The following is a 27843-nucleotide window of genomic DNA, read 5'->3' on the forward strand; positions in this document are numbered from 1 at the left end:
ATGAAAGGGACATTTACCGGTCATCGGGTCCAAGTCCCCTGCAGAAGCAGGAACGTCTTTTTCTCAGTCGCGTTTCTCAGATCCCCATGCAACCTGCCCTTGAACGTTTCCAGGGATGGGCCCTCTGCTGCCTCCCTGGGACACCTGCCTTTCACCACCTTCATTGCAAAAATTTCTTTCCCGTCTAAATCTCCTCTCCTTTAGTTTAACGTCATTGCTCCTTGTCCTGTGATAACAGGCCTTGCTGTGAAGCCTGTCCCCATCTTTCCTGGAGGCCCCTTTGAAGGAAGGCCCCACAGATAGGCCCCATCCTTTTCTCTTGCTCCCCCCTTTTGTCTCTAAGAAGAAATGACTGGACAGGAACCTCATGAAGTTCAATAAGGAGTCCTGCCCCTGGACAACAACCGCACACAGCAGCACCTGCTGGGCCCCCCAGATGGAAAGCACCTGGGCAGACATGGAGCTGGGCTTCCTGGCCGGCACCCAGTTGATCACGAGCAAGCAATGTGCCGCTCTTGCAAAGAAGACCGGAGTATCCTGGTCTCTATTAAGCAAAGCATTGGCAGCAGCTCGGGAGATGTGATCTGTCCTCTTCCTTCAGCACTGCTGAGGTCAGGCCTGGAGGACTGTGCCTGGTGCCCGCTTCCCCAGTACGAGACAGACATGACCATTCTGAAGAGCGAAGGGCCACAGGGCTGATGAAGGGAGCAGAGCATCTCACATACGAGAAAAGGCAGAGAGAGCCGCTACTTGTCTTGCTGCCATGTGTGGTGGTGTGGAGCCCTCGTGGACTGCAGGGCCCACATGTAGAGGTGACCGTGTGTCTGACCTGCACTCCACCCTCCAAACCACTCTCCCATCCTGCCCTGCCTGGGGCTAAAGGAACTAAGGACGCTACATCCTCCCTGCTGCTTTTCACATCCCAGCCATGCTAAGGCTGCCCTGCAGGGACACAGAACTGAACGACAAGGGGATGTTCCTTGATGTGGGGTTGTTATCCATGAGCTGGTTCATCCTCATGCTCACCTCCTACATCAGCAGGATTTCTGCCATCCTGAAGATCTGTGCCCTGCACAGACATTGTCCTACTCCACTTTCCCTGCCCAACACAGACTGATGAACATTTATTAGGTACCCGTACCTGACTCCAGGTTCCCAGCGCACCCTGTACAGCATGGCTGCTCTCTTCTACCGGCTTATGACATCTTAGGAGATATGATGAAACCCCTCATGTACACATTGAGGAACAACGGGATGGCAGTTGTCCTCACCAGCCTGCCTGGTTGCAAATGGTGGAGTCAGAGCGTCCGTACTAAGATTAACTTCCCCAGGCAGTGAGATTGTGACCTGTGCATGGCAGGGTGCCAGGGTGCTGGTGATGGCCGAGCAGAAGAAGGATGGTGTGTGTCTGGAGCACGGCCAGTGCTGGAGTTGGGAGAGCTGGATAGGGAACAACAAGGTAGAGCAAAAGTGGGAATGCAGGCCCTATTTGCCCGTACCGGAGCTCCTTGACCCCTCTCACCGCACAATCCTGACCTAAGAGTTGCCTTCAGGAAGTCTGAAAGTTGCTACAGACCCTGCTGAAAGTTTCTGCTCCTGTTGCTTTGTTCAATTAGTTCCCATCTTGCACACACCTGCTGATCAATGGGGCTTGAAACCAGACACGGGGAACAGAGCTCACCTGGGCACTTCCAGACACTGCAGGGCTGCTTCACACTCCTTCCTCCAAGTTCTTCTCAACTCTCTGCTCTGCATCCTGCCATATGTGCTCACTGGAAATATGAGGAGTTAAACATTGAACGGTACCCATGGCAACGCAACGTGGCTCATCCGTGGAGCACCTGTATGGTTTTAGCAGTGTCAATGGGGCCCCACAGCTGAAGCAAAAGCCCAATAGGAATGACAGCTCCAAATCCTTCCAGATACAGCTGAGTTCCAATCCTGCCGCTCAACCACTGCTGCTACCTGATGGACTCGATGCAAGCCGTGAGGTGGCTGCTGCTTCCTCTGCCCGCAGTGTAATTGACCTGAGGGCCAGAAGGGACTCTCAAATGCTTCCTCGAGATTGGGGAGGGCAGCAGGCAGGCTCCCTTGGGAAACATGCTTTTTGCGCTGGCAGGGAGGGAATTAAAATACCCAGATGGCACCCATGCGGCATTTGAACTGAGTCTTCTCCTGGCACTGACACATTCCTGACCCAGAAATCCTGGAACGTCTCCATCGCAGCATGCAGAAGAAGCCTCCAGGAGGAAAGGGGCATGGCACAAGGCAGGAAATGAACAGGCAGGGTTGGGGAAAACAAGCACCCAGCCCATGTCATTAGCTGGGATATTTTCCGACCACCATGAGCACCTTAGAAAATTGCCACTTCTGTGGAAGCTGCGTCTGGGCCTGGGGCAGGTCAGGGCCACCATAAAAGCCAGAGCAGCTCCTCGCTCTCTCATTCACTTCTCTCGCCTCCTTCTCCTTGGGAACCAGGTGAGTCTGAAGCCCTTGCCTCCTGTCCTTCTATTTTCTGGTAACGCAGATTCCTGCTCCTCCCTCCTCTGCTGGCTTGCGGTGCTGCTTATCATGGGAGGGGGGAGATGGGCAAATTTCTCTGACAACCTGTATTGGGGTCTTGTGTGAAGAGGCTTTTCCTTGAAGAAATAGGCAGCAGCCTCTCTGGGGCTGGTGACGCTTTGCAAAACTATCTCTGGAGGAGGCCAAGAAAGCCCTTGGACACACTGGCAACATTCTACCTCCCAAGTCAGCAGATCCATTTGACCCCTTTGCAGTGGTGTGATGGATTGGGGGCAATCTGCTCCTCACACGTCTGCGTGCTCTGACTCCTCTCTGCTCTCTGTCCAGGTTCTCCTCCAGCCCCAAGCCATGTCCTGCTGCAACCCGTGCCAGCCCTGCCAGCCCTGCGGCCCGTGCCCGCTGGCCAGCAGCTGCAATGAGTGCTGTGTCCGACAGTGCCAGAGCTCCACCATCGCCATCCAGCCCTCCGCGGTGGTGGTGACCCTGCCCGGACCCATCCTCAGCTCCTTCCCTCAGAACACCGCCGTGGGCTCCTCCACCTCCGCTGCTGTTGGCAGCATCCTCAGCTCTAACGGAGTGCCCATCTCCTCCGGGGGCCTTGACCTCTCCTGCATCACCAGCGGCTACTGTGGCACCAGATGTCGGCCCTGCTAAATCTGCCCTGGTGATAGCCCAGATGAGGACCTCCAGGAATCCAGACCTCTATTCTGACCTAAGGACAGAGCTCCTGGCCAACGCTGAGCCTCCAGTGCTGCCCTTGCTAAGGAGAGCAACTGGGGATCTCTGAAAACATGGCCACAGTTTGACTTCCCAGCCTTCCTGTCTCTCTCATCTCTTCCTTGTCTTCTGTTCTTCTGGGCTATAAGATCCTCAAAGCCATCACAGGGGATCTGCTGACCCCTCTCCCTCCATGTATCAGCAGATGTGTGCCCTGTGGGATCTACGCTGTGGCCAATGGGCATAGACTTTTGAGATCTGCCAGTGCTCTCCCTGCTCTGGCTGCCACCTCTTCTTGGAGTGACCTCACTGCCCCCTTCAGAGTCATTAAAGCTTTCTGCATTCCAGCCTCTGCCTCCACACAATACTTTTTTGTGTGTCCTTTTCTCTTCTTGTCAGAGAAAAGAAAACAACACTTGGTCTGGGGTGGTGGGAGGAAATTTGGTGGCATATGTGGTCCTTTGATCATTCCCAGAGGAAGGGGAGAGTGGGACGCTTGACAATGGATCACTTACTGTCCTTCTGTTTTGGAGCTGTGGCAACAAATATCAGATTTGTTAAATCAGCCGGCAATGTCCCTGGAGAAGGACCTCCTAAGGCGCTCATCAGAGCGTGATGCTGTACAGGAGAAAGAGCTTTGAAGCACTGTCTTTAGATCTTTGACCCGTTTATTCCTTCTTCCACAGCCTTCTCTCTCTCTCTTTCCTTTCCTTTTGGCTTGTCCCTGTGCCTCAGACAAGCTGAGTCTTCTCCCCCAGCACAGCTCCCTCCAGAGCAAGAGGAACCACTTTGAATGCTTCTGGGGCCCCTGACCTGCCAGGTTCTCCTGCAGCACTGGGATTCTCCCATGAAGGCAGCACGAGCTGGGCTCACCCTCCGAGGCCAAGGGGAATCTTTCTGGGCAGAGGAACAGCAAAGAATGCACTGATGCTCACCGGCTGATGTCCTTCTCAGCCCTAAGGGACAGGAGGAGGCCCACAGTCAGTGTGTCCTGCCTTCCCGTTAGTCCAGGAAGGAGAGAGGGTCCGTTGCTCACCCATTTGTTCCCCCGCACTGTAATTTCTTTCTCCCTGGGTGGCTTTCGAGGGCATCCAGAGAGGAAAGGACAACACAGAGCCCGTGACTGGGGTGCAGCAGAGATTAATTACTGTAACGAAGAGATTAAGATGTCCCTAAGGAGAGGCCAGAGTGGAAGGATTGTCATGGTCACCCAGGAGTCAGTGCCCAACAGAGAGAGGGTCAGGCAGGTCCCCCCTAAGCAGGCTCAGGGCCCAGGTGAGCGGATGTGCACAGATGAGTCTCTGGGTGCTGGGATGAGAGGCCTTGTGATTTCTGGGACAAGGATGAGTCGGTGTGGGCAGAAGACACAGACTGAGGGCTGGAAGGATCTGGTGGAGTCAGGTGCTGACAGTCTGGGGCACTGCGGTGAGTTCTTCTCTTCTGATCCTTGGACAGGAAGGACCCCAGCTGCTGCCAGCCCTGCCAGCCTTCCCTTGGCCTCCAAGGGCTCCTGGGAGAATGTGCCCTGTCCTCCTCTTTCCTTCCCTCATGGCTTACCCTAAGAGGGGTGGCTGTTGTTTCCACAGGCAGGTGGGCTGCACTTCAAGGTGTCAACTTTCTTAACCCCTAAGCTGCCTTCAGGAGGAAGATGTCAACCTCCTTGGCCTTTTCTTCCTCTCTCTGTATGATCCCTTAGACTCCTCCAGCAATGCTGCCTGGGAATCGGTCCTGCTTCAGCCGTCCTGTCCCTGCTTCAGCAGAGAAGATCCTCAGTCCCATCTCCTGCAGGTAGTGGCAGAGACTGACTCAGTGTCAGTTCCCCATTGTCTCAGGGACACAGATGGGGCCACAGCACTCAGGTCTCACCGAGGAGAGACTCAAACACAGGCTAACTCTTTTCATGCAGCCTCTCCAGGCAGCCTTTGATGCACTGAGCTGCTTCCCAGGGTCGTCACTCCTGAATGGTGTAAGAGCTTTGAGGTTTCAGTCTTCTGCTGGCTCTGTGGGGACAGGAGAGACTGGCTCTTGTCCAGAGGTGAGGAGCTATTAAGAAAGGAGCGAGCGCCTGGAGATACTGGCAGGGCAACAGTAGTAAACTCTAAAGCTGGAGCCAATAACACCAAAAAACAGCACAAACACAGCATGAGATGTTGCCAGCATCACATGCCATCTCCAAAGCAGTGAAATTCTCCACTGGCTCTGCATTGGAAGTCTTTTGTTTCTGAACAATCTTCCTGGGAAAAGGGTTTGGCATTTGCCAGATGATGCCCGTCATCAGAGGAAGCTGGTGGTCTGTGGCTTGGGTGGGCATATTCTTTGCTGGGAAAAAAAATCAGGTGGATGGCCAAGCCCAGAGAATTGTAGTGAACAGAACTCAAACCAGTTGACAGTCACTCACATGTGGTGTCCCCGGGGGTGAGTGTTGGGGTCGGTCTTATTTAATAGCTTTCTCAATGATCTGCATGAGGGGATTGAGGGCTCCCTCAGTCAATTTGCAGATGTCACCAAACCGGGCAGGAGTTTAGTGTATGCTCTAGCGGATAGGAAGGCTCTGCACTTGAGTCACAACAAGCCCATCAAATGATCCAGGCTTGGTGAAGAGTGGCTGGAAATGTGCCATCAGAAAAGGAGCTGAGGGTGCTGGTTAACAGTGGCTGAACATGATTCAGCATTGGCCCAGGTGGCCCAGATGTCCAACAGCAGTGCTCAGTACTGGTGAGGCCACACCTTGAATCCTGGGTTTGGTTTTCAGGGTCCTCACAAGATGAAAGACACTGAGGGGCTGGAGCATCCAGAGAAGGGGAATGGAGTCAGGATGCCTCTGGAGCACAGGGGTTGTGGGAGCAGCTAAGAGACCAAGGTCTTTTTAGGCCAGAGAGGAGAAGGCTGAGATGAGACCTCATCACTCTCTGCACCTCCTGGAAAGGAGGTTGTGATGAGATGGGTGCTGCTCTCTTCTTCCGAATAGCAAGCAACAAGAGAAGAGAAAATGGTCTCAAGTTGTTCCAGGGGAGGATTATTAGACTGGCGATGAGGAAAGACAACAGCACCAAAAGGGTTCTCAAGCATGGGAACGGACTACACAGGGGAGGGTCCTCATCCCTGGAAGTATTCAAAAGACGTCTAGCCATGACACTTTGGGACATGTTTCAGTAGGCATGGTGACCTCAAGTTGAAAGTTAGACTGCATGAGCTTAAGGATCTTTTTCAACCTTAATGATTCTATCATTTCCTAAGAGCCAGGGGGTCTGCTGACATCATCCATTGCCTTCCCACAGCCATGGGATCCTCCCTCAAGGGCAGCAGTGCTTGGGCTCCCCATTCACAGAACCTGCTCCAGGCCCAAGCACTCCAGGCTTATCTGTCAAGAGGTGCTGTAAGGCTGGAAGGACTGGTGGCCCTTGGCTCAGGAGTAACCAGGAACAATTTTGCCAGCTCTAAGGGACAGGGAGAAAAGGACAACTCAGTGCTCTGAGTCCTGGCCTCTCCTTCTTTGCAGAATGAGGAAGGCTCCCTGTTGCACCCCACACAATCCTGTACGGAAAGCCACCTGTAAATCTGAGTAGATGGGAAGAGTTTCCCCAGAAGGAAGGAAGACTCAGAGACCCAGGCATGGATGCAGCAAAACTTTAATGAGTCTAAAGAAGAAGAGGAGTTGGCTCACAGGGAGCACCACGGGTACACACAAAGATGCTGTGGAGCTCCTGCAGAGTGTCCGTCTGCCTGACCTGCAGAGGGATAGAAGCCAACAGGTCACCACTAGGCTGGCATTGGGACAAGGCAAAAGCAGAGGAAAGAGAGGAGAGTGGAATAAGAAACCAATGGCCCAAAGCTCTAAAGACAATGCCTCTAAGCTCTATCTTGTGTCCAGTCCTTTAGGTTTCTCTCCAGAGACCCTGCCGGCAGATTTAGCAGGGCCGACATCTGGTGCCACAGTAGCCGCTGGTGATGCAGGAGAGGTCAAGGCCCCCGGAGGAGATGGGCACTCCGTTAGAGCTGAGGATGCTGCCCACAGCAGCGGAGGTGGAGGAGCCCACAGCGGTGTTCTGAGGGAAGGAGCTGAGGATGGGTCCGGGCAGGGTCACCACCACGGGAGAGGGCTCGATGACCACAACGGAGTCCTGGCACTGCCGGACGCAGCACTCATTGCAGCTGCTGGCCAGCGGGCACGGGCCGCAGGGCTGGCAGGGCTGGCACGGGTTGCAGCAGGACATGGCTTGGGGCTGGAGGAGCACCTGCGAGAGAGGAGAGAGGAAAGAGAAGAAAGAGACAGCTGAGCAGCAGCACTGAACCCAAGCCCGGGGGAGACAAGGCACCTCAAGGCCTAGCAGATGCTGCACAAGAGGTGCTCAGCAGATACCTCACCAAGTTCCCAGCCCCTCTCTGGGAAAGACCTGCTCTGCCCTTCCCTCTCCCTTCTCCCTCAGAAGCAGCTCCCAGCCCTGCACTAGGATAGCCCTCAGCAGCTGAGACAGACATCGAGGACAGACGTGGCCTCGAAGGAGGACGAGAAGGGTCTTCACACTCACCTGGTTGCCAAGGAGAGCAAGGGAGCTAAGTGGATGAGAGAGCAGGGAGCTGGGCTGCCTTTTATAGTGCTCCTGCCCTGCCTCAGGCCCACAGGCTCCCTCTGGGCAAGGGAAAATTTTCTGACAAGCTCCAGTCAAATGCAAAGCATCCCAGCTAATGGCATGGGCTGTGTCCTGGTTTCCTGCCCTGCTGCCTTCTCATTTCCTGCCTGATGCCCTGTGCTTTCCCACATGAAGGCTTTTGTACGTGCCGGGATGAGAAGCCCGGCGATTTCTGGGACAGAAACACCTAAGTATGGGCAGAAGGCTCCGCTTTGCTGCTGGTGGCATCCCGTGCAGGCAGCTGATGGATGCCTGGGTCATTGCTGTGGCCTTGGTTGTGACAAAGTTGTCAGGAAAATGGGCACCGTTCCTGTGTTTCTCTTTGGATGCCCAAGGAATCCCACATGACAAAGAATCACTGCACGTAGAATCACAGAGTTCTCCGAGATGAAAGGGACATTTACCGGTCATCGGGTCCAAGTGCCCTGCAGAAGCAGGAACGTCTTTTTCTCAGTCGCGTTTCTCAGATCCCCATGCAACCTGCCCTTGAACGTTTCCAGGGATGGGCCCTCTGCTGCCTCCCTGGGACACCTGCCTTTCACCACCTTCATTGCAAAAATTTCTTTCCCGTCTAAATCTCCTCTCCTTTAGTTTAACGTCATTGCTCCTTGTCCTGTGATAACAGGCCTTGCTGTGAAGCCTGTCCCCATCTTTCCTGGAGGCCCCTTTGAAGGAAGGCCCCACAGATAGGCCCCATCCTTTTCTCTTGCTCCCCCCTTTTGTCTCTAAGAAGAAATGACTGGAGAGGAACCTCATGAAGTTCAATAAGGAGTCCTGCCCCTGGACAACAACCGCACACAACAGCACCTGCTGGGCCCCCCAGATGGAAAGCACCTGGGCAGACATGGAGCTGGGCTTCCTGGCCGGCACCCAATTGATCACGAGCAAGCAATGTGCCGCTCTTGCAAAGAAGACTGGACTATCCTGGTCTCTATTAAGCAAAGCATTGCCAGCAGCTCGGGGGATGTGATCTGTCCTCTTCCTTCAGCACTGCTGAGGTCAGGCCTGGAGGACTGTGCCTGGTGCCCGCTTCCCCAGTACGAGACAGACATGACCATTCTGAAGAGCGAAGGGCCACAGGGCTGATGAAGGGAGCAGAGCATCTCACATACAGAGAGAGCCGCTACTTGTCTTGCTGCCATGTGTGGTGGTGTGGAGCCCTCGTGGACTGCAGGGCCCACATGTAGAGGTGACCGTGTGTCTGACCTGCACTCCACCCTCCAAACCACTCTCCCATCCTGCCCTGCCTGGGGCTAAAGGAACTAAGGACGCTACATCCTCCCTGCTGGTTTTCACATCCCAGCCATGCTAAGGCTGCCCTGCAGGGACACAGAACTGAACGACAAGGGGATGTTCCTTGATGTGGGGTTGTTATCCATGAGCTGGTTCATCCTCATGCTCACCTCCTACATCAGCATGATTTCTGCCATCCTGAAGATCTGTGCCCTGCACAGACATTGTCCTACTCCACTTTCCCTGCCCAACACAGACTGATGAACATTTATTAGGTACCCGTACCTGACTCCAGGTTCCCAGCGCACCCTGTACAGCATGGCTGCTCTCTTCTACTGGCTTATGGCATCTTAGGAGATATGATGAAACCCCTCATGTACACATTGAGGAACAACGGGATGGCAGTTGTCCTCACCAGCCTGCCTGGTTGCAAATGGTGGAGTCAGAGCGTCCGTACTAAGATTAACTTCCCCAGGCAGTGAGATTGTGACCTGTGCATGGCAGGGTGCCAGGGTGCTGGTGATGGCCGAGCAGAAGAAGGATGGTGTGTGTCTGGAGCACGGCCAGTGCTGGAGTTGGGAGAGCTGGATAGGGAACAACAAGGTAGAGCAAAAGTGGGAATGCAGGCCCTATTTGCCCGTACCGGAGCTCCTTGACCCCTCTCACCGCACAATCCTGACCTAAGAGTTGCCTTCAGGAAGCCTGAAAGTTGCTACACACCCTGCTGAAAGTTTCTGCTCCTGTTGCTTTGTTCAATTAGTTCCCATCTTGCACACACCTGCTGATCAATGGGGCTTGAAACCAGACACGGGGAACAGAGCTCACCTGGGCACTTCCAGACACTGCAGGGCTGCTTCACACTCCTTCCTCCAAGTTCTTCTCAACTCTCTGCTCTGCATCCTGCCATATGTGCTCACTGGAAATATGAGGAGTTAAACATTGAACGGTACCCATGGCAACGCAACGTGGCTCATCCGTGGAGCACCTGTATGGTTTTAGCAGTGTCAGTGGGGCCCCACAGCTGAAGCAAAAGCCCAATAGGAATGACAGCTCCAAATCCTTCCAGATACAGCTGAGTTCCAATCCTGCCGCTCAACCACTGCTGCTACCTGATGGACTCGATGCAAGCTGTGAGGTGGCTGCTGCTTCCTCTGCCTGCAGTGTAATTGACCTGAGGGCCAGAAGGGACTCTCAAATGCTTCCTCGAGATTGGGGAGGGCAGCAGGCAGGCTCCCTTGGGAAACATGCTTTTTGCGCTGGCAGGGAGGGAATTAAAATACCCAGATGGCACCCATGCGGCATTTGAACTGAGTCTTCTCCTGGCACTGACACATTCCTGACCCAGAAATCCTGGAACGTCTCCATCCCAGCATGCAGAAGAAGCCTCCAGGAGGAAAGGGGCATGGCACAAGGCAGGAAATGAACAGGCAGGGTTGGGGAAAACAAGCACCCAGCCCATGTCATTAGCTGGGATATTTTCCGACCACCATGAGCACCTTAGAAAATTGCCACTTCCGTGGAAGCTGCGTCTGGGCCTGGGGCAGGTCAGGGCCACCATAAAAGCCAGAGCAGCTCCTCGCTCTCTCATTCACTTCTCTCGCCTCCTTCTCCTTGGGAACCAGGTGAGTCTGAAGCCCTTGCCTCCTGTCCTTCTATTTTCTGGTAACGCAGATTCCTGCTCCTCCATCCTCTGCTGGGTTGCGGTGCTGCTTATCATGGGAGGGGGGAGATGGGCAAATTTCTCTGACAACCTGTATTGGGGTCTTGTGTGAAGAGGCTTTTCCTTGAAGAAATAGGCAGCAGCCTCTCTGGGGCTGGTGATGCTTTGCAATACCATGTATGCATGAGGCCAAGAAGCTGTTTGGCCACACTAGCAACTTTCTACCTCCCATCTCAGCAGATCCATTTGACCCCTTTGCAGTGGTGTGATGGATTGGGGGCAATCTGCTCCTCACACGTCTGCGTGCTCTGACTTCTCTCTGCTCTCTGTCCAGGTTCTCCTCCAGCCCCAAGCCATGTCCTGCTGCAACCCGTGCCAGCCCTGCGGCCCGTGCCCGCTGGCCAGCAGCTGCAATGAGTGCTGTGTCCGACAGTGCCAGAGCTCCACCATCGTCATCCAGCCCTCCGCGGTGGTGGTGACCCTGCCCGGACCCATCCTCAGCTCCTTCCCTCAGAACACCGCCGTGGGCTCCTCCACCTCCGCTGCTGTTGGCAGCATCCTCAGCTCTAACGGAGTGCCCATCTCCTCCGGGGGCCTTGACCTCTCCTGCATCACCAGCGGCTACTGTGGCACCAGATGTCGGCCCTGCTAAATCTGCCCTGGTGATAGCCCAGATGAGGACCTCCAGGAATCCAGACCTCTATTCTGACCTAAGGACAGAGCTCCTGGCCAACGCTGAGCCTCCAGTGCTGCCCTTGCTAAGGAGAGCAACTGGGGATCTCTGAAAACATGGCCACAGTTTGACTTCCCAGCCTTCCTGTCTCTCTCATCTCTTCCTTGTCTTCTGTTCTTCTGGGCTATAAGATCCTCAAAGCCATCACAGGGGATCTGCTGACCCCTCTCCCTCCATGTATCAGCAGATGTGTGCCCTGTGGGATCTACGCTGTGGCCAATGGGCATAGACTTTTGAGAGCTGCTAGTGCTCTCCCTGCTCTGGCTGCCACCTCTTCTTGGAGTGACCTCACTGCCCCTTCAGAGTCATTAAAGCTTTCTGCATTCCAGCCTCTGCCTCCACACAATACTTTTTTGTGTGTTCTTTTCTCTTCTTGTCAGAGAAAAGAAAACAACACTTGGTCTGGGGTGGTGGGAGGAAATTTGGTGGCATATGTGGTCCTTTGATCATTCCCAGAGGAAGGGGAGAGTGGGACGCTTGACAATGGATCACTTACTGTCCTTCTGTTTTGGAGCTGTGGCAACAAATATCAGATTTGTTAAATCAGCCGGCAATGTCCCTGGAGAAGGACCTCCTAAGGCGCTCATCAGAGCGTGATGCTGTACAGGAGAAAGAGCTTTGAAGCACTGTCTTTAGATCTTTGACCCGTTTATTCCTTCTTCCACAGCCTTCTCTCTCTCTCTTTCCTTTCCTTTTGGCTTGTCCCTGTGCCTCAGACAAGCTGAGTCTTCTCCCCCAGCACAGCTCCCTCCAGAGCAAGAGGAACCACTTTGAATGCTTCTGGGGCCCCTGACCTGCCAGGTTCTCCTGCAGCACTGGGATTCTCCCATGAAGGCAGCACGAGCTGGGCTCACCCTCCGAGGCCAAGGGGAATCTTTCTGGGCAGAGGAACAGCAAAGAATGCACTGATGCTCACCGGCTGATGTCCTTCTCAGCCCTAAGGGACAGGAGGAGGCCCACAGTCAGTGTGTCCTGCCTTCCCGTTAGTCCAGGAAGGAGAGAGGGTCCGTTGCTCACCCATTTGTTCCCCCGCACTGTAATTTCTTTCTCCCTGGGTGGCTTTCGAGGGCATCCAGAGAGGAAAGGACAACACAGAGCCCGTGACTGGGGTGCAGCAGAGATTAATTACTGTAACGAAGAGATTAAGATGTCCCTAAGGAGAGGCCAGAGTGGAAGGATTGTCATGGTCACCCAGGAGTCAGTGCCCAACAGAGAGAGGGTCAGGCAGGTCCCCCCTAAGCAGGCTCAGGGCCCAGGTGAGCGGATGTGCACAGATGAGTCTCTGGGTGCTGGGATGAGAGGCCTTGTGATTTCTGGGACAAGGATGAGTCGGTGTGGGCAGAAGACACAGACTGAGGGCTGGAAGGATCTGGTGGAGTCAGGTGCTGACAGTCTGGGGCACTGCGGTGAGTTCTTCTCTTCTGATCCTTGGACAGGAAGGACCCCAGCTGCTGCCAGCCCTGCCAGCCTTCCCTTGGCCTCCAAGGGCTCCTGGGAGAATGTGCCCTGTCCTCCTCTTTCCTTCCCTCATGGCTTACCCTAAGAGGGGTGGCTGTTGTTTCCACAGGCAGGTGGGCTGCACTTCAAGGTGTCAACTTTCTTAACCCCTAAGCTGCCTTCAGGAGGAAGATGTCAACCTCCTTGGCCTTTTCTTCCTCTCTCTGTATGATCCCTTAGACTCCTCCAGCAATGCTGCCTGGGAATCGGTCCTGCTTCAGCCGTCCTGTCCCTGCTTCAGCAGAGAAGATCCTCAGTCCCATCTCCTGCAGGTAGTGGCAGAGACTGACTCAGTGTCAGTTCCCCATTGTCTCAGGGACACAGATGGGGCCACAGCACTCAGGTCTCACCGAGGAGAGACTCAAACACAGGCTAACTCTTTTCATGCAGCCTCTCCAGGCAGCCTTTGATGCACTGAGCTGCTTCCCAGGGTCGTCACTCCTGAATGGTGTAAGAGCTTTGAGGTTTCAGTCTTCTGCTGGCTCTGTGGGGACAGGAGAGACTGGCTCTTGTCCAGAGTGAGGAGCTATTAAGAAAGGAGCGAGCGCCTGGAGATACTGGCAGGGCAACAGTAGTAAACTCTAAAGCTGGAGCCAATAACACCAAAAAACAGCACAAACACAGCATGAGATGTTGCCAGCATCACATGCCATCTCCAAAGCAGTGAAATTCTCCACTGGCTCTGCATTGGAAGTCTTTTGTTTCTGAACAATCTTCCTGGGAAAAGGGTTTGGCATTTGCCAGATGATGCCCGTCATCAGAGGAAGCTGGTGGTCTGTGGCTTGGGTGGGCATATTCTTTGCTGGGAAAAAAAATCAGATGGATGGCCAAGCCCAGAGAATTGTAGTGAACAGAACTCAAACCAGTTGACAGTCACTCACATGTGGTGTCCCCGGGGGTGAGTGTTGGGGTCAGTCTTATTTAATAGCTTTCTCAATGATCTGCATGAGGGGATTGAGGGCTCCCTCAGTCAATTTGCAGATGTCACCAAACCGGGCAGGAGTTTAGTGTATGCTCTAGCGGATAGGAAGGCTCTGCACTTGAGTCACAACAAGCCCATCAAATGATCCAGGCTTGGTGAAGAGTGGCTGGAAATGTGCCATCAGAAAAGGAGCTGAGGGTGCTGGTTAACAGTGGCTGAACATGATTCAGCATTGGCCCAGGTGGCCCAGATGTCCAACAGCAGTGCTCAGTACTGGTGAGGCCACACCTTGAATCCTGGGTTTGGTTTTCAGGGTCCTCACAAGATGAAAGACACTGAGGGGCTGGAGCATCCAGAGAAGGGGAATGGAGTCAGGATGCCTCTGGAGCACAGGGGTTGTGGGAGCAGCTAAGAGACCAAGGTCTTTTTAGGCCAGAGAGGAGAAGGCTGAGATGAGACCTCATCACTCTCTGCACCTCCTGGAAAGGAGGTTGTGATGAGATGGGTGCTGCTCTCTTCTTCCGAATAGCAAGCAACAAGAGAAGAGAAAATGGTCTCAAGTTGTTCCAGGGGAGGATTATTAGACTGGCGATGAGGAAAGACAACAGCACCAAAAGGGTTCTCAAGCATGGGAACGGACTACACAGGGGAGGGTCCTCATCCCTGGAAGTATTCAAAAGACGTCTAGCCATGACACTTTGGGACATGTTTCAGTAGGCATGGTGACCTCAAGTTGAAAGTTAGACTGCATGAGCTTAAGGATCTTTTCCAACCTTAATGATTCTATCATTTCCTAAGAGCCAGGGGGTCTGCTGACATCATCCATTGCCTTCCCACAGCCATGGGATCCTCCCTCAAGGGCAGCAGTGCTTGGGCTCCCCATTCACAGAACCTGCTCCAGGGCCAAGCACTCCAGGCTTATCTGTCAAGAGGTGCTGTAAGGCTGGAAGGACTGGTGGCCCTTGGCTCAGGAGTAATCAGGAACAATTTTGCCAGCTCTAAGGGACAGGGAGAAAAGGACAACTCAGTGCTCTGAGTCCTGGCCTCTCCTTCTTTGCAGAATGAGGAAGGCTCCCTGTTGCACCCCACACGATCCTGTACGGAAAGCCACCTGTAAATCTGAGTAGATGGGAAGAGTTTCCCCAGAAGGAAGGAAGACTCAGAGACCCAGGCATGGATGCAGCAAAACTTTAATGAGTCTAAAGAAGAAGAGGAGTTGGCTCACAGGGAGCACCATGGGTACACACAAAGATACTGTGGAGCTCCTGCAGAATGTCCGTCTGCCTGACCTGCAGAGGGATAGAAGCCAACAGGTCACCACTAGGCTGGCATTGGGACAAGGCAAAAGCAGAGGAAAGAGAGGAGAGTGGAATAAGAAATCAATGGCCCAAAGCTCTAAACACAATGCCTCTAAGCTCTATCTTGTGTCCAGTCCTTTAGGTTCCTCTCCAGAGACCCTGCCGGCAGATTTAGCAGGGCCGACATCTGGTGCCACAGTAGCCGCTGGTGATGCAGGAGAGGTCAAGGCCCCCGGAGGAGATGGGCACTCCGTTAGAGCTGAGGATGCTGCCAACAGCAGCGGAGGTGGAGGAGCCCACGGCGGTGTTCTGAGGGAAGGAACTGAGGATGGGTCCGGGCAGGGTCACCACCACGGGAGAGGGCTCGATGACCACAACGGAGTCCTGGCACTGCCGGACGCAGCACTCATTGCAGCTGCTGGCCAGCGGGCACGGGCCGCAGGGCTGGCAGGGCTGGCACGGGTTGCAGCAGGACATGGCTTGGGGCTGGAGGTGCACCTGCGGGAGAGGAGAGAGGAAAGAGAAGAAAGAGACAGCTGAGCAGCAGCACTGAACCCAAGCCCGGGGGAGACAAGGCACCTCAAGGCCTAGCAGATGCTGCACAAGAGGTGCTCAGCAGATACCTCACCAAGTTCCCAGCCCCTGTCTGGGCAAGACCTGCTCTGCCCTTCCCCCTCCCAGGAGAAGCAGCTCGAGGACAGACCTGGCCTTGAAGGAGGAGGAGAAGTGGCTTCACACTCACCTTTTTCCCAAGGAAAGGTGGTGAGAGGAGTGGATGAGAGAGCAGGAAGCTGGGCTGCCTTTTATAGTGCTCCTGCCCTGCCTCAGGCACAGAGCCTCCCTCTGGGCAAGGGACAATTTTCTGACAAGCTCCCATCAAACGCAAAGCATCCCAGCTAATGGCATGGGCTGTGTCCCGGTTTCCTGCCCTGCTGCCTTCTCATTTCCTGCCTGATGCCCTGTGCTTTCCCACATGAAGGCATTTGTACGTGCCGGGATGAGAAGCCTGATATTTCTGGGGCAGAAACATCTGATATATGAAGAAGGATTGGTTTCGGAGCTGTTGGCATCCCATGCGAGCAGGTGTTGTGCACCTGGGTCTATCCCAGGAGTGTTTTATCACTCTCTTTGCAAAATTTTCTTCCTTATCTCCAGTTCAAATCCCCTCTCCTATAGATTAGTGTCATTGCTCCTCGTCCTGTCACAACAGACCTTGCTATCAAGCCAGTCCCCATCATTTCTGGTGGCCCCCTTTAAGGAAGACCTCAAAGACATCCCCCATCCTGTGGGGAGCCTCTGATCTTTGAGCTAAGGGATCGTAGAGATGCACCAGTCCTGCACAGCTCCTCTCTTTCTCACACAGCATCCATGCTCGTGCTCATTGGTCACATCGATTGCTGAGAGCTTTCTTCTTTCCCCTTGCATATTTGAGAAGCTACAACTAAAATGGCAGAGGCCAATTCTGTTGACAATTGCAGCCAGAAAACACCTTCTGACACAGTACAATTCTACTGATGAGACAAATGTGAGAAGTTAAACATTGAACAGCACACATGGCGATGCAACACGGATCATCCATGGGGCATCTCTATCACTTTAGGGCTGTCAATGGGGCCCTCTAACTTAAGCGGTGCCTGATATAAATGAAAGGCCTGAGTCCTTCCACATATTGCTGCGCTCCAAAGCTGTGGCTCAGCCAGTGCTGGTGCCTGATGGATTCGATGGAAGCTGTGAGGCAACTGCTGCTTCCACTGTCCCCACTGTATTGGAGCAGGGGGGGCAACACGGACTCTCAAATGCTTCCTCAGGACTGGGCAGGGCAGCAGGCAGCATCCCTAGGGGAACGGCCTCCTTGTGCTGGCAGGAAGGGAAAGGGAGAAACCTCCCCTCTCAAGGAAAGGCCTTGGGTGATCAACCAAGGACTGCAGGGTCCCTGCCTGTCAACACGGTCACTAACAGCCCCACCACTGCACCCCAGGCCAGCATCAGCTGCCTGCACAGCACCCATGCGGCACTTGAGCTGAGTCTTCTCCTGGCACTGACACATTCCTGACCCAGAAATCCTGGAACGTCTCCATCCCAGCATGCAGAAGAAGCCTCCAGGAGGAAAGGGGCATGGCACAAGGCAGGAAATGAACAGGCAGGGTTGGGGAAAACAAGCACCCAGCCCATGTCATTAGCTGGGATATTTTCCGACCACCATGAGCACCTTAGAAAATTGCCACTTCCATGGAAGCTGCGTCTGGGCCTGGGGCAGGTCAGGGCCACCATAAAAGCCAGAGCAGTTCCTCGCTCTCTCATTCACTTCTCTCGCCTCCTTCTCCTTGGGAACCAGGTGAGTCTGAAGCCCTTGCCTCCTGTCCTTCTATTTTCTGGTAACGCAGATTCCTGCTCCTCCCTCCTCTGCTGGCTTGCGGTGCTGCTTATCATGGGAGGGGGGAGATGGGCAAATTTCTCTGACAACCTGTATTGGGGTCTTGTGTGAAGAGGCTTTTCCTTGAAGAAATAGGCAGCAGCCTCTCTGGGGCTGGTGACGCTTTGCAAAACTATCTCTGGAGGAGGCCAAGAAAGCCCTTGGACACACTGGCAACATTCTACCTCCCAAGTCAGCAGATCCATTTGACCCCTTTGCAGTGGTGTGATGGATTGGGGGCAATCTGCTCCTCACACGTCTGCGTGCTCTGACTCCTCTCTGCTCTCTGTCCAGGTTCTCCTCCAGCCCCAAGCCATGTCCTGCTGCAACCCGTGCCAGCCCTGCGGCCCGTGCCCGCTGGCCAGCAGCTGCAATGAGTGCTGTGTCCGACAGTGCCAGAGCTCCACCGTCGCCATCCAGCCCTCCGCGGTGGTGGTGACCCTGCCCGGACCCATCCTCAGCTCCTTCCCTCAGAACACCGCCGTGGGCTCCTCCACCTCCGCTGCTGTTGGCAGCATCCTCAGCTCTAACGGAGTGCCCATCTCCTCCGGGGGCCTTGACCTCTCCTGCATCACCAGCGGCTACTGTGGCACCAGATGTCGGCCCTGCTAAATCTGCTGGAAATAAACCTGCAGAAGAACCTCCTAAAGCCTCAGAACATGGTGGTGGTGGACAGAAGACCTTTGAGGCACTGTGTTTAGAGCTTTGAGCCACTTTTTTCCACCTCTTCCACTCTCCTCTGTCTCTTTCCTTTGCTGTTGCTTATTAAAGCCGTGCTGCATCCAAGCCTGGGCTTCTCAGTCCTCCTTTATTCTCCGTCAGCTGTTACAGTTTCTTCAGGGGAAAAGGGGCTTTTTGGAGAGAATTGGGTGGAGAGCCACAGAGGAGCCTTGTTCAATCCCCAAGGAACGAGAGGACAGGACTCACTGCACTGGGTTGTATTTTTCTGCCATGAATCTTGGAGATGGCCCATGGCCATCAGTCCTTCCAGTCTCACTTCAGCTCTTCCCAGATGGGCCTGGAGTTCTTGGCCCTGGAGCATATTGTGTTCATGGGCAGCCCAACAACTGCCGCCCTAAAACAGTGGAGCCCCTGTCGTTTGGAGGCCACTGGATGATGTTGTCAGCCCCTCTGGCTTTTTGGAAATCATAGGACCATAAAGGTTCAAGCAAACCTCGAGCATCAGCAACTCTTCCCATCAGTCCCACCCCACCATATCTGCAAAGCCATGTCCTTCAATACCACCGTCACGCGTTCTTTCAACACTTCCACGTATTCAGACTCAACCACGGACCGACTCAACCTTCACCTTCTTTCAGTCAAGCAATCTTTCCTCCCACCCAGTCTAAATCTCCCCTGGGGACACCGGAGGTCGTTTCCTCAAGTCCTATGTCTTGTCAGTTGGGAGAAGAGACCAACGTACACCTCACTACAATCTCCTTTCACGCCTTGGAGATAGTGACGAGGTCTCCCGTCAGGCTCCTCTTCTCCAGACTAAACGGCCCCAGGTCTCTCAGACGCTATTAGAACTCCAGGGCTTCAGATCCTTCCCCACCTCTGTTCCCCTTCTGTGGACATGAACTGCAGCCCCTCAATGTCTTTTGTGAAGTGAAGGGTCCAAACCCTGAACACATGATTTGAGGTTTGGCCTCCTCATCAGTGCCGAGCACAGGGGGACGATCCATGCCTTGCTTCTGCTGGACACACCACGGCTGATCTAAGCCAGGATGCTGTTGGACTTCGGACTTCTTGGCCACCTGGGCCACTGCTGGATCATGTCCAACCACTGTTGACCAGCAACCCCAGGGCCTTTTCCTGCAACCAGCTTTCCAGCCACTCTTGCCCAAGCCTGGAGTGTTGCATGGGGCTGTTCTGACCCAAGTGCAAGACCCAGCACTTGGCATTGTTGAACCTCTTCCCACTGACTTCAGACCATCAATCCAGCCTATCCAGATCCCTCTGCTGAGTCTTCCTGTCTTTGGGCTGATCAACACTCCTGTCCAGCTTGCTGTCGTCCGCAAACTTACCAACCCTCCTAATCTGATAATTCATAAAGATATTAAACAGAACGGACTGTAATACTGAGGCCTGGGGAAAACCACTTGTGACCAGCCACCAACTGCAGTCAGCTCAGCTCAACACAACTCTCTGGACTTGGCTAGACAGACAGTTTTTCACCCAATGAAAATTACGCCAACCAAGCCATGAGCCACCATTGCTCTGGTGGCGTGCAGCCAAGGAGATTTGGTTCCTGCTTCAGGAAATTGTCCCTGGCAGAAACTTCACCCCACACATGTCTCTTACTCCCTCCTACTCTCCATTGCCCTGCTTGTCACAGCAGGTTAAAACAAATCAGGGTCTTTGGTGAGGCAACGGACACTACAGGACTGGGGTTGGGCCATAAGAGCTTCTTTCTTTTGGGCTGTCTTTATCCCTTCTTCCTTTCTTCTTCTCTTTCCTTCTTATTGGTTTCCTTTGCTGTGCCGTGATTCCTCCACAAGACACGCTCCCTTTACAGAAGTACTATCTCAGCGATGGGTATTTGTGGCCTGTCCTGTCCACGGGTGCCCACTCTGAAGGATTTGGACACAGGCAGTGTGTGAGAAGACGGAGGACAGAAGTACAGGGGACTTGCCCAGTCTTGCTCTTGGATGTATTCTGTGCCTCTTCCTTCTGGAGATGGTTGGGAAGACAAGGAAGAAGAGGCTCTGAGCTCTAGCAGAGATGATTTCTCCTACCAACCCCAGAGCCATTGTATGCCATGTTCATGAGCTCCACAGTGTAGCACCTGCCATAAGGATTGGCGTTCCTAATGGAATCTAGATCTCTCCATTCACAGAACGTGCTGCGGGAATCAGAGCTCATGACCCGTCAGGGAAAAGGTACAGTAAAGCTGGAAGGACTGACGGCCATGGGCTCAGGAGTAACCAGGAGGAACCTCCACAACTCCAGGGGTCAGGGCACAAAAGAAAACCCAGTGCGCTGAGTCCAACCCTCTCCTTCCATGGGGAATAGGAAATGCTCCTCTGTTGCACCCAACCCAATACCGCACCAAAAGCCACCTTTTCTGGTGAGGAGGCAGGAAGAATGGTGGCACAAGGAAGACTCAGAGGCCCTGGTATGGATGCAGCAAAACTTTAATGAGTCTAAAGAAGAAAAGGAGATGGCTCCCATGGAGCACCACGGGCAGTCACCGTGATGTGGTGGAGCTCCTGCAGGGTGTCATTCTGCCCTCCCTGCTGAGGGACGAAGGCAAACAGGTCCGCACTACGCTGGCATTGGGACAAGGCAACAGCAAAGTAAAAAGAGAGAAAAGAGTGGAAGAATGAAACAATGGCTCAAAGCGCTAAAGACAATGCCTCTAAGCTCTATCTCCTGTCCAGAACCAAGTGGTGAGGTCTTCAAAGGTTCTTGTCCAGAGAGGTTGCCAGCATATTTAGCAGGGCCGACATCTGGTGCCACAGTAGCCGCTGGTGATGCAGGAGAGGTCAAGGCCCCCGGAGGAGATGGGCACTCCGTTAGAGCTGAGGATGCTGCCCACAGCAGCGGAGGTGGAGGAGCCCACGGCGGTGTTCTGAGGGAAGGAGCTGAGGATGGGTCCGGGCAGGGTCACCACCACGGGAGAGGGCTCGATGACCACAACGGAGTCCTGGCACTGCCGGACGCAGCACTCATTGCAGCTGCTGGCCAGCGGGCACGGGCCGCAGGGCTGGCAGGGCTGGCACGGGTTGCAGCAGGACATGGCTTGGGGCTGGAGGTGCACCTGCGGGAGAGGAGAGAGGAAAGAGAAGAAAGAGACAGCTGAGCAGCAGCACTGAACCCAAGTCCGGGGGAGACAAGGCACCTCAAGGCCTAGCAGATGCTGCACAAGAGGTGCTCAGCAGATACCTCACCAAGTTCCCAGCCCCTGTCTGGGCAAGACCTGCTCTGCCCTTCCCCCTCCCAGGAGAAGCAACTCGAGGACAGACCTGGCCTTGAAGGAGGAGGAGAAGTGGCTTCACACTCACCTTTTTCCCAAGGAAAGGTGGTGAGAGGAGTGGATGAGAGAGCAGGAAGCTGGGCTGCCTTTTATAGTGCTCCTGCCCTGCCTCAGGCACAGAGCCTCCCTCTGGGCAAGGGACAATTTTCTGACAAGCTCCCATCAAACGCAAAGCATCCCAGCTAATGGCATGGGCTGTGTCCCGGTTTCCTGCCCTGTTGCCTTCTCATTTCCTGCCTGATGCCCTGTGCTTTCCCACATGAAGGCTTTTGTACGTGCCGGGATGAGAAGCCTGAAGTTTCTTGGGTAGAAACATCTAATATAAGAAGGATTGGTTTCGGAGCTGTTGGCATCCCATGCAAGCAGGTGTTGTGCACCTGGGTCTATCCCAGGAGTGTTTTATCACTCTCTTTGCAAAAATTTCTTCCTTATCTCCAGTTCAAATCCCCTCTCCTATAGATTAGTGCCATTGCTCCTCGTCCTGTCACAACAGACCTTGCTATCAAGCCTGTCCCCATCTTTTCTGGTGGCCCCCTTTAAGGAAGACCTCAAAGACATCCCCCATCCTGTGGGGAGCCTCTGATCTTTGAGCTAAGGGATCGTAGAGATGCACCAGTCCTGCACAGCTCCTCTCTTTCTCACACAGCATCCATGCTCGTGCTCATTGGTCACATCGATTGCTGAGAGCTTTCTTCTTTCCCCTTGCATATTTGAGAAGCTACAACTAAAATGGCAGAGGCCAATTCTGTTGACAATTGCAGCCAGAAAACACCTTCTGACACAGTACAATTCTACTGATGAGACAAATGTGAGAAGTTAAACATTGAACAGCACACATGGCGATGCAACACGGATCATCCATGGGGCATCTCTATCACTTTAGGGCTGTCAATGGGGCCCTCTAACTTAAGCGGTGCCTGATATAAATGAAAGGCCTGAGTCCTTCCACATATTGCTGCGCTCCAAAGCTGTGGCTCAGCCAGTGCTGGTGCCTGATGGATTCGATGGAAGCTGTGAGGCAACTGCTGCTTCCACTGTCCCCACTGTATTGGAGCAGGGGGGGCAACACGGACTCTCAAATGCTTCCTCAGGACTGGGCAGGGCAGCAGGCAGCATCCCTAGGGGAACGGCCTCCTTGTGCTGGCAGGAAGGGAAAGGGAGAAACCTCCCCTCTCAAGGAAAGGCCTTGGGTGATCAACCAAGGACTGCAGGGTCCCTGCCTGTCAACACGGTCACTAACAGCCCCACCACTGCACCCCAGGCCAGCATCAGCTGCCTGCACAGCACCCATGCGGCACTTGAGCTGAGTCTTCTCCTGGCACTGACACATTCCTGACCCAGAAATCCTGGAACGTCTCCATCCCAGCATGCAGAAGAAGCCTCCAGGAGGAAAGGGGCATGGCACAAGGCAGGAAATGAACAGGCAGGGTTGGGGAAAACAAGCACCCAGCCCATGTCATTAGCTGGGATATTTTCCGACCACCATGAGCACCTTAGAAAATTGCCACTTCCATGGAAGCTGCGTCTGGGCCTGGGGCAGGTCAGGGCCACCATAAAAGCCAGAGCAGTTCCTCGCTCTCTCATTCACTTCTCTCGCCTCCTTCTCCTTGGGAACCAGGTGAGTCTGAAGCCCTTGCCTCCTGTCCTTCTATTTTCTGGTAACGCAGATTCCTGCTCCTCCCTCCTCTGCTGGCTTGCGGTGCTGCTTATCATGGGAGGGGGGAGATGGGCAAATTTCTCTGACAACCTGTATTGGGGTCTTGTGTGAAGAGGCTTTTCCTTGAAGAAATAGGCAGCAGCCTCTCTGGGGCTGGTGACGCTTTGCAAAACTATCTCTGGAGGAGGCCAAGAAAGCCCTTGGACACACTGGCAACATTCTACCTCCCAAGTCAGCAGATCCATTTGACCCCTTTGCAGTGGTGTGATGGATTGGGGGCAATCTGCTCCTCACACGTCTGCGTGCTCTGACTCCTCTCTGCTCTCTTTCCAGGTTCTCCTCCAGCCCCAAGCCATGTCCTGCTGCAACCCGTGCCAGCCCTGCGGCCCGTGCCCGCTGGCCAGCAGCTGCAATGAGTGCTGTGTCCGACAGTGCCAGAGCTCCACCATCGCCATCCAGCCCTCCGCGGTGGTGGTGACCCTGCCCGGACCCATCCTCAGCTCCTTCCCTCAGAACACCGCCGTGGGCTCCTCCACCTCCGCTGCTGTTGGCAGCATCCTCAGCTCTAACGGAGTGCCCATCTCCTCCGGGGGCCTTGACCTCTCCTGCATCACCAGCGGCTACTGTGGCACCAGATGTCGGCCCTGCTAAATCTGCTGGAAATAAACCTGCAGAAGAACCTCCTAAAGCCTCAGAACATGGTGGTGGTGGACAGAAGACCTTTGAGGCACTGTGTTTAGAGCTTTGAGCCACTTTTTTCCACCTCTTCCACTCTCCTCTGTCTCTTTCCTTTGCTGTTGCTTATTAAAGCCGTGCTGCATCCAAGCCTGGGCTTCTCAGTCCTCCTTTATTCTCCGTCAGCTGTTACAGTTTCTTCAGGGGAAAAGGGGCTTTTTGGAGAGAATTGGGTGGAGAGCCACAGAGGAGCCTTGTTCAATCCCCAAGGAACGAGAGGACAGGACTCACTGCACTGGGTTGTATTTTTCTGCCATGAATCTTGGAGATGGCCCATGGCCATCAGTCCTTCCAGTCTCACTTCAGCTCTTCCCAGATGGGCCTGGAGTTCTTGGCCCTGGAGCATATTGTGTTCATGGGCAGCCCAACAACTGCCGCCCTAAAACAGTGGAGCCCCTGTCGTTTGGAGGCCACTGGATGATGTTGTCAGCCCCTCTGGCTTTTTGGAAATCATAGGACCATAAAGGTTCAAGCAAACCTCGAGCATCAGCAACTCTTCCCATCAGTCCCACCCCACCATATCTGCAAAGCCATGTCCTTCAATACCACCGTCACGCGTTCTTTCAACACTTCCACGTATTCAGACTCAACCACGGACCGACTCAACCTTCACCTTCTTTCAGTCAAGCAATCTTTCCTCCCACCCAGTCTAAATCTCCCCTGGGGACACCGGAGGTCGTTTCCTCAAGTCCTATGTCTTGTCAGTTGGGAGAAGAGACCAACATACACCTCACTACAATCTCCTTTCACGCCTTGGAGATAGTGACGAGGTCTCCCGTCAGGCTCCTCTTCTCCAGACTAAACGGCCCCAGGTCTCTCAGACGCTATTAGAACTCCAGGGCTCCAGATCCTTCCCCACCTCTGTTCCCCTTCTGTGGACATGAACTGCAGCCCCTCAATGTCTTTTGTGAAGTGAAGGGTCCAAACCCTGAACACATGATTTGAGGTTTGGCCTCCTCATCAGTGCCGAGCACAGGGGGACGATCCATGCCTTGCTTCTGCTGGACACACCACGGCTGATCTAAGCCAGGATGCTGTTGGACTTCGGACTTCTTGGCCACCTGGGCCACTGCTGGATCATGTCCAACCACTGTTGACCAGCAAGCCCAGGGCCTTTTCCTCCAACCAGCTTTCCAGCCACTCTTGCCCAAGCCTGGAGTGTTGCATGGGGTTGTTCTGACCCAAGTGCAAGACCCAGCACTTGGCATTGTTGAACCTCTTCCCACTGACTTCAGACCATCAATCAAGCCTATCCAGATCCCTCTGCTGAGTCTTCCTGTCTTTGGGCTGATCAACACTCCTGTACAGCTTGCTGTCGTCCGCAAACTTACCAACCCTCCTAATCTGATAATTCATAAAGATATTAAACAGAACGGACTGTAATACTGAGGCCTGGGGAAAACCACTTGTGACCAGCCACCAACTGCAGTCAGCTCAGCTCAACACAACTCTCTGGACTTGGCTAGACAGACAGTTTTTCACCCAATGAAAATTACGCCAACCAAGCCATGAGCCACCATTGCTCTGGTGGCGTGCAGCCAAGGAGATATGGTTCCTGCTTCAGGAAATTGTCCCTGGCAGAAACTTCACCCCACACATGTCTCTTACTCCCTCCTACTCTCCATTGCCCTGCTTGTCACAGCAGGTTAAAACAAATCAGGGTCTTTGGTGAGGCAACGGACACTACAGGACTGGGGTTGGGCCATAAGAGCTTCTTTCTTTTGGGCTGTCTTTATTCCTTCTTCCTTTCTTCTTCTCTTTCCTTCTTATTGGTTTCCTTTGCTGTGCCGTGATTCCTCCACAAGACACGCTCCCTTTACAGAAGTACTATCTCAGCGATGGGTATTTGTGGCCTGTCCTGTCCACGGGTGCCCACTCTGAAGGATTTGGACACAGGCAGTGTGTGAGAAGATGGAGGACAGAAGTACAGGGGACTTGCCCAGGCTATCTTTGCTCTTGGATGTATTCTGTGCCTCTTCCTTCTGGAGACGGTTGGGAAGACAAGGAAGAAGAGGCTCTGAGCTCTAGCAGAGATGATTTCTCCTACCAACCCCAGAGCCATTGTATGCCATGTTCATGAGCTCCACAGTGTAGCACCTGCCATAAGGATTGGCGTTCCTAATGGAATCTAGATCTCTCCATTCACAGAACGTGCTGCGGGAATCAGAGCTCATGACCCGTCAGGGAAAAGGTACAGTAAAGCTGGAAGGACTGACGGCAATGGGCTCAGGAGTAACCAGGAGGAACTTCCACAACTCCAGGAGTCAGGGCACAAAAGAAAACCCAGTGCGCTGAGTCCAACCCTCTCCTTCCATGGGGAATAGGAAATGCTCCTCTGTTGCACCCAACCCAATACCGCACCAAAAGCCACCTTTTCTGGTGAGGAGGCAGGAAGAATGGTGGCACAAGGAAGACTCAGAGGCCCTGGTATGGATGCAGCAAAACTTTAATGAGTCTAAAGAAGAAAAGGAGATGGCTCCCATGGAGCACCACGGGCAGTCACCGTGATGTGGTGGAGCTCCTGCAGGGTGTCATTCTGCCCTCCCTGCTGAGGGACGAAGGCAAACAGGTCCGCACTACGCTGGCATTGGGACAAGGCAACAGCAAAGTAAAAAGAGAGAAAAGAGTGGAAGAATGAAACAATGGCTCAAAGCGCTAAAGACAATGCCTCTAAGCTCTATCTCCTGTCCAGAACCAAGTGGTGAGGTCTTCAGAGGTTCTTGTCCAGAGAGGTTGCCAGCATATTTAGCAGGGCCGACATCTGGTGCCACAGTAGCCGCTGGTGATGCAGGAGAGGTCAAGGCCCCCGGAGGAGATGGGCACTCCGTTAGAGCTGAGGATGCTGCCCACAGCAGCGGAGGTGGAGGAGCCCACGGCGGTGTTCTGAGGGAAGGAGCTGAGGATGGGTCCGGGCAGGGTCACCACCACGGGAGAGGGCTCGATGACCACAACGGAGTCCTGGCACTGCCGGACGCAGCACTCATTGCAGCTGCTGGCCAGCGGGCACGGGCCGCAGGGCTGGCAGGGCTGGCACGGGTTGCAGCAGGACATGGCTTGGGGCTGGAGGTGCACCTGCGGGAGAGGAGAGAGGAAAGAGAAGAAAGAGACAGCTGAGCAGCAGCACTGAACCCAAGTCCGGGGGAGACAAGGCACCTCAAGGCCTAGCAGATGCTGCACAAGAGGTGCTCAGCAGATACCTCACCAAGTTCCCAGCCCCTCTCTGGGAAAGACCTGCTCTGCCCTTCCCTCTCCCTTCTCCCTCAGAAGCAGCTCCCAGCCCTGTGCTAGGACAGCCCTCAGCAGCTGAGACAGACATCGAGGACAGACGTGGCCTCGAAGGAGGACGAGAAGGGTCTTCACACTCACCTGGTTGCCAAGGAGAGCAAGGGAGAGAAGTGGATGAGAGAGCAGGGAGCTGGGCTGCCTTTTATAGTGCTCCTGCCCTGCCTCAGGCACAGAGCCTCCCTCTGGGCAAGGGACAATTTTCTGACAAGCTCCAGTCAAACGCAAAGCATCCCAGCTAATGGCATGGGCTGTGTCCTGGTTTCCTGCCCTGTTGCCTTCTCATTTCCTGCCTGATGCCCTGTGCTTTCCCACATGAAGGCTTTTGTACGTGCCGGGATGAGAAGCCTGAAATTTCTTGGGTAGAAACATCTAATATAAGAAGGATTGGTTTCGGAGCTGTTGGCATCCCATGCAAGCAGGTGTTGTGCACCTGGGTCTATCCCAGGAGTGTTTTATCACTCTCTTTGCAAAATTTTCTTTCTTATCTCCACTTCAAATCCCCTCTCCTATAGATTAGTGTCATTGCTCCTCGTCCTGTCACAACAGACCTTGCTATCAAG

General features: G+C 54.0%; 9 protein-coding genes across 10 annotated transcripts in view; 4 read left to right on the forward strand and 5 right to left on the reverse strand.

Moving 5' to 3' along the window:
* The window catches only part of LOC128854515 (feather keratin Cos1-2), a 172099-nt gene that overhangs the window by 123370 nt on the left and 20886 nt on the right, over nucleotides 1-27843 (reverse strand). The window lies entirely within an intron of this gene.
* Nucleotides 2299-3587, forward strand: LOC128854513 (feather keratin Cos1-2-like). The gene is made up of 2 exons (XM_054088256.1): nucleotides 2299-2478; nucleotides 2851-3587. The coding sequence occupies exons 1-2, from the start codon at nucleotides 2314-2316 to the stop codon at nucleotides 3175-3177; spliced, it is 492 nt and encodes a 163-aa protein (XP_053944231.1). The 5' UTR covers nucleotides 2299-2313; the 3' UTR covers nucleotides 3178-3587.
* LOC128854533 (feather keratin Cos1-1/Cos1-3/Cos2-1) lies at nucleotides 6854-7835 on the reverse strand. The gene is made up of 2 exons (XM_054088281.1): nucleotides 7770-7835; nucleotides 6854-7475 (listed from the first exon to the last, which is right to left on the reverse strand). Exon 2 carries the CDS (start codon nucleotides 7452-7454, stop codon nucleotides 7149-7151), a length of 306 nt encoding a protein of 101 aa, XP_053944256.1. The 5' UTR covers nucleotides 7455-7475; nucleotides 7770-7835; the 3' UTR covers nucleotides 6854-7148.
* On the forward strand, nucleotides 10547-11751 carry LOC128854516 (feather keratin Cos1-2-like). Its single transcript, XM_054088262.1, has 2 exons — nucleotides 10547-10726; nucleotides 11099-11751. The coding sequence occupies exons 1-2, from the start codon at nucleotides 10562-10564 to the stop codon at nucleotides 11414-11416; spliced, it is 483 nt and encodes a 160-aa protein (XP_053944237.1). The 5' UTR covers nucleotides 10547-10561; the 3' UTR covers nucleotides 11417-11751.
* On the reverse strand, nucleotides 15097-15980 carry LOC128854532 (feather keratin Cos1-1/Cos1-3/Cos2-1). 2 transcript variants are annotated; one of them, XM_054088279.1, is made up of 2 exons: nucleotides 15957-15980; nucleotides 15097-15712 (listed from the first exon to the last, which is right to left on the reverse strand). In XM_054088279.1, exon 2 carries the CDS (start codon nucleotides 15689-15691, stop codon nucleotides 15386-15388), a length of 306 nt encoding a protein of 101 aa, XP_053944254.1. In that variant the 5' UTR covers nucleotides 15692-15712; nucleotides 15957-15980; the 3' UTR covers nucleotides 15097-15385. The 2 variants fall into 2 exon arrangements, with proteins under 2 accessions (XP_053944254.1, XP_053944255.1); XM_054088280.1 differs by having other exon boundaries at nucleotides 15918-15978.
* Nucleotides 17385-18291, forward strand: LOC128854476 (feather keratin Cos1-2-like). Its single transcript, XM_054088035.1, has 2 exons — nucleotides 17385-17549; nucleotides 17922-18291. Exons 1-2 carry the CDS (start codon nucleotides 17385-17387, stop codon nucleotides 18237-18239), a joined length of 483 nt encoding a protein of 160 aa, XP_053944010.1. The 3' UTR covers nucleotides 18240-18291.
* LOC128854537 (feather keratin Cos1-1/Cos1-3/Cos2-1) lies at nucleotides 20747-21656 on the reverse strand. Its single transcript, XM_054088285.1, has 2 exons — nucleotides 21635-21656; nucleotides 20747-21390 (listed from the first exon to the last, which is right to left on the reverse strand). The coding sequence occupies exon 2, from the start codon at nucleotides 21367-21369 to the stop codon at nucleotides 21064-21066; it is 306 nt and encodes a 101-aa protein (XP_053944260.1). The 5' UTR covers nucleotides 21370-21390; nucleotides 21635-21656; the 3' UTR covers nucleotides 20747-21063.
* Nucleotides 23060-23966, forward strand: LOC128854477 (feather keratin Cos1-2-like). The gene is made up of 2 exons (XM_054088036.1): nucleotides 23060-23224; nucleotides 23597-23966. Exons 1-2 carry the CDS (start codon nucleotides 23060-23062, stop codon nucleotides 23912-23914), a joined length of 483 nt encoding a protein of 160 aa, XP_053944011.1. The 3' UTR covers nucleotides 23915-23966.
* LOC128854530 (feather keratin Cos1-1/Cos1-3/Cos2-1) lies at nucleotides 26427-27430 on the reverse strand. Its single transcript, XM_054088278.1, has 2 exons — nucleotides 27365-27430; nucleotides 26427-27070 (listed from the first exon to the last, which is right to left on the reverse strand). The coding sequence occupies exon 2, from the start codon at nucleotides 27047-27049 to the stop codon at nucleotides 26744-26746; it is 306 nt and encodes a 101-aa protein (XP_053944253.1). The 5' UTR covers nucleotides 27050-27070; nucleotides 27365-27430; the 3' UTR covers nucleotides 26427-26743.

This window comes from Cuculus canorus, chromosome 25 (assembly GCF_017976375.1).
Source record: "Cuculus canorus isolate bCucCan1 chromosome 25, bCucCan1.pri, whole genome shotgun sequence".
In the NCBI taxonomy this organism is placed as follows: Eukaryota; Metazoa; Chordata; class Aves; order Cuculiformes; family Cuculidae; genus Cuculus; species Cuculus canorus.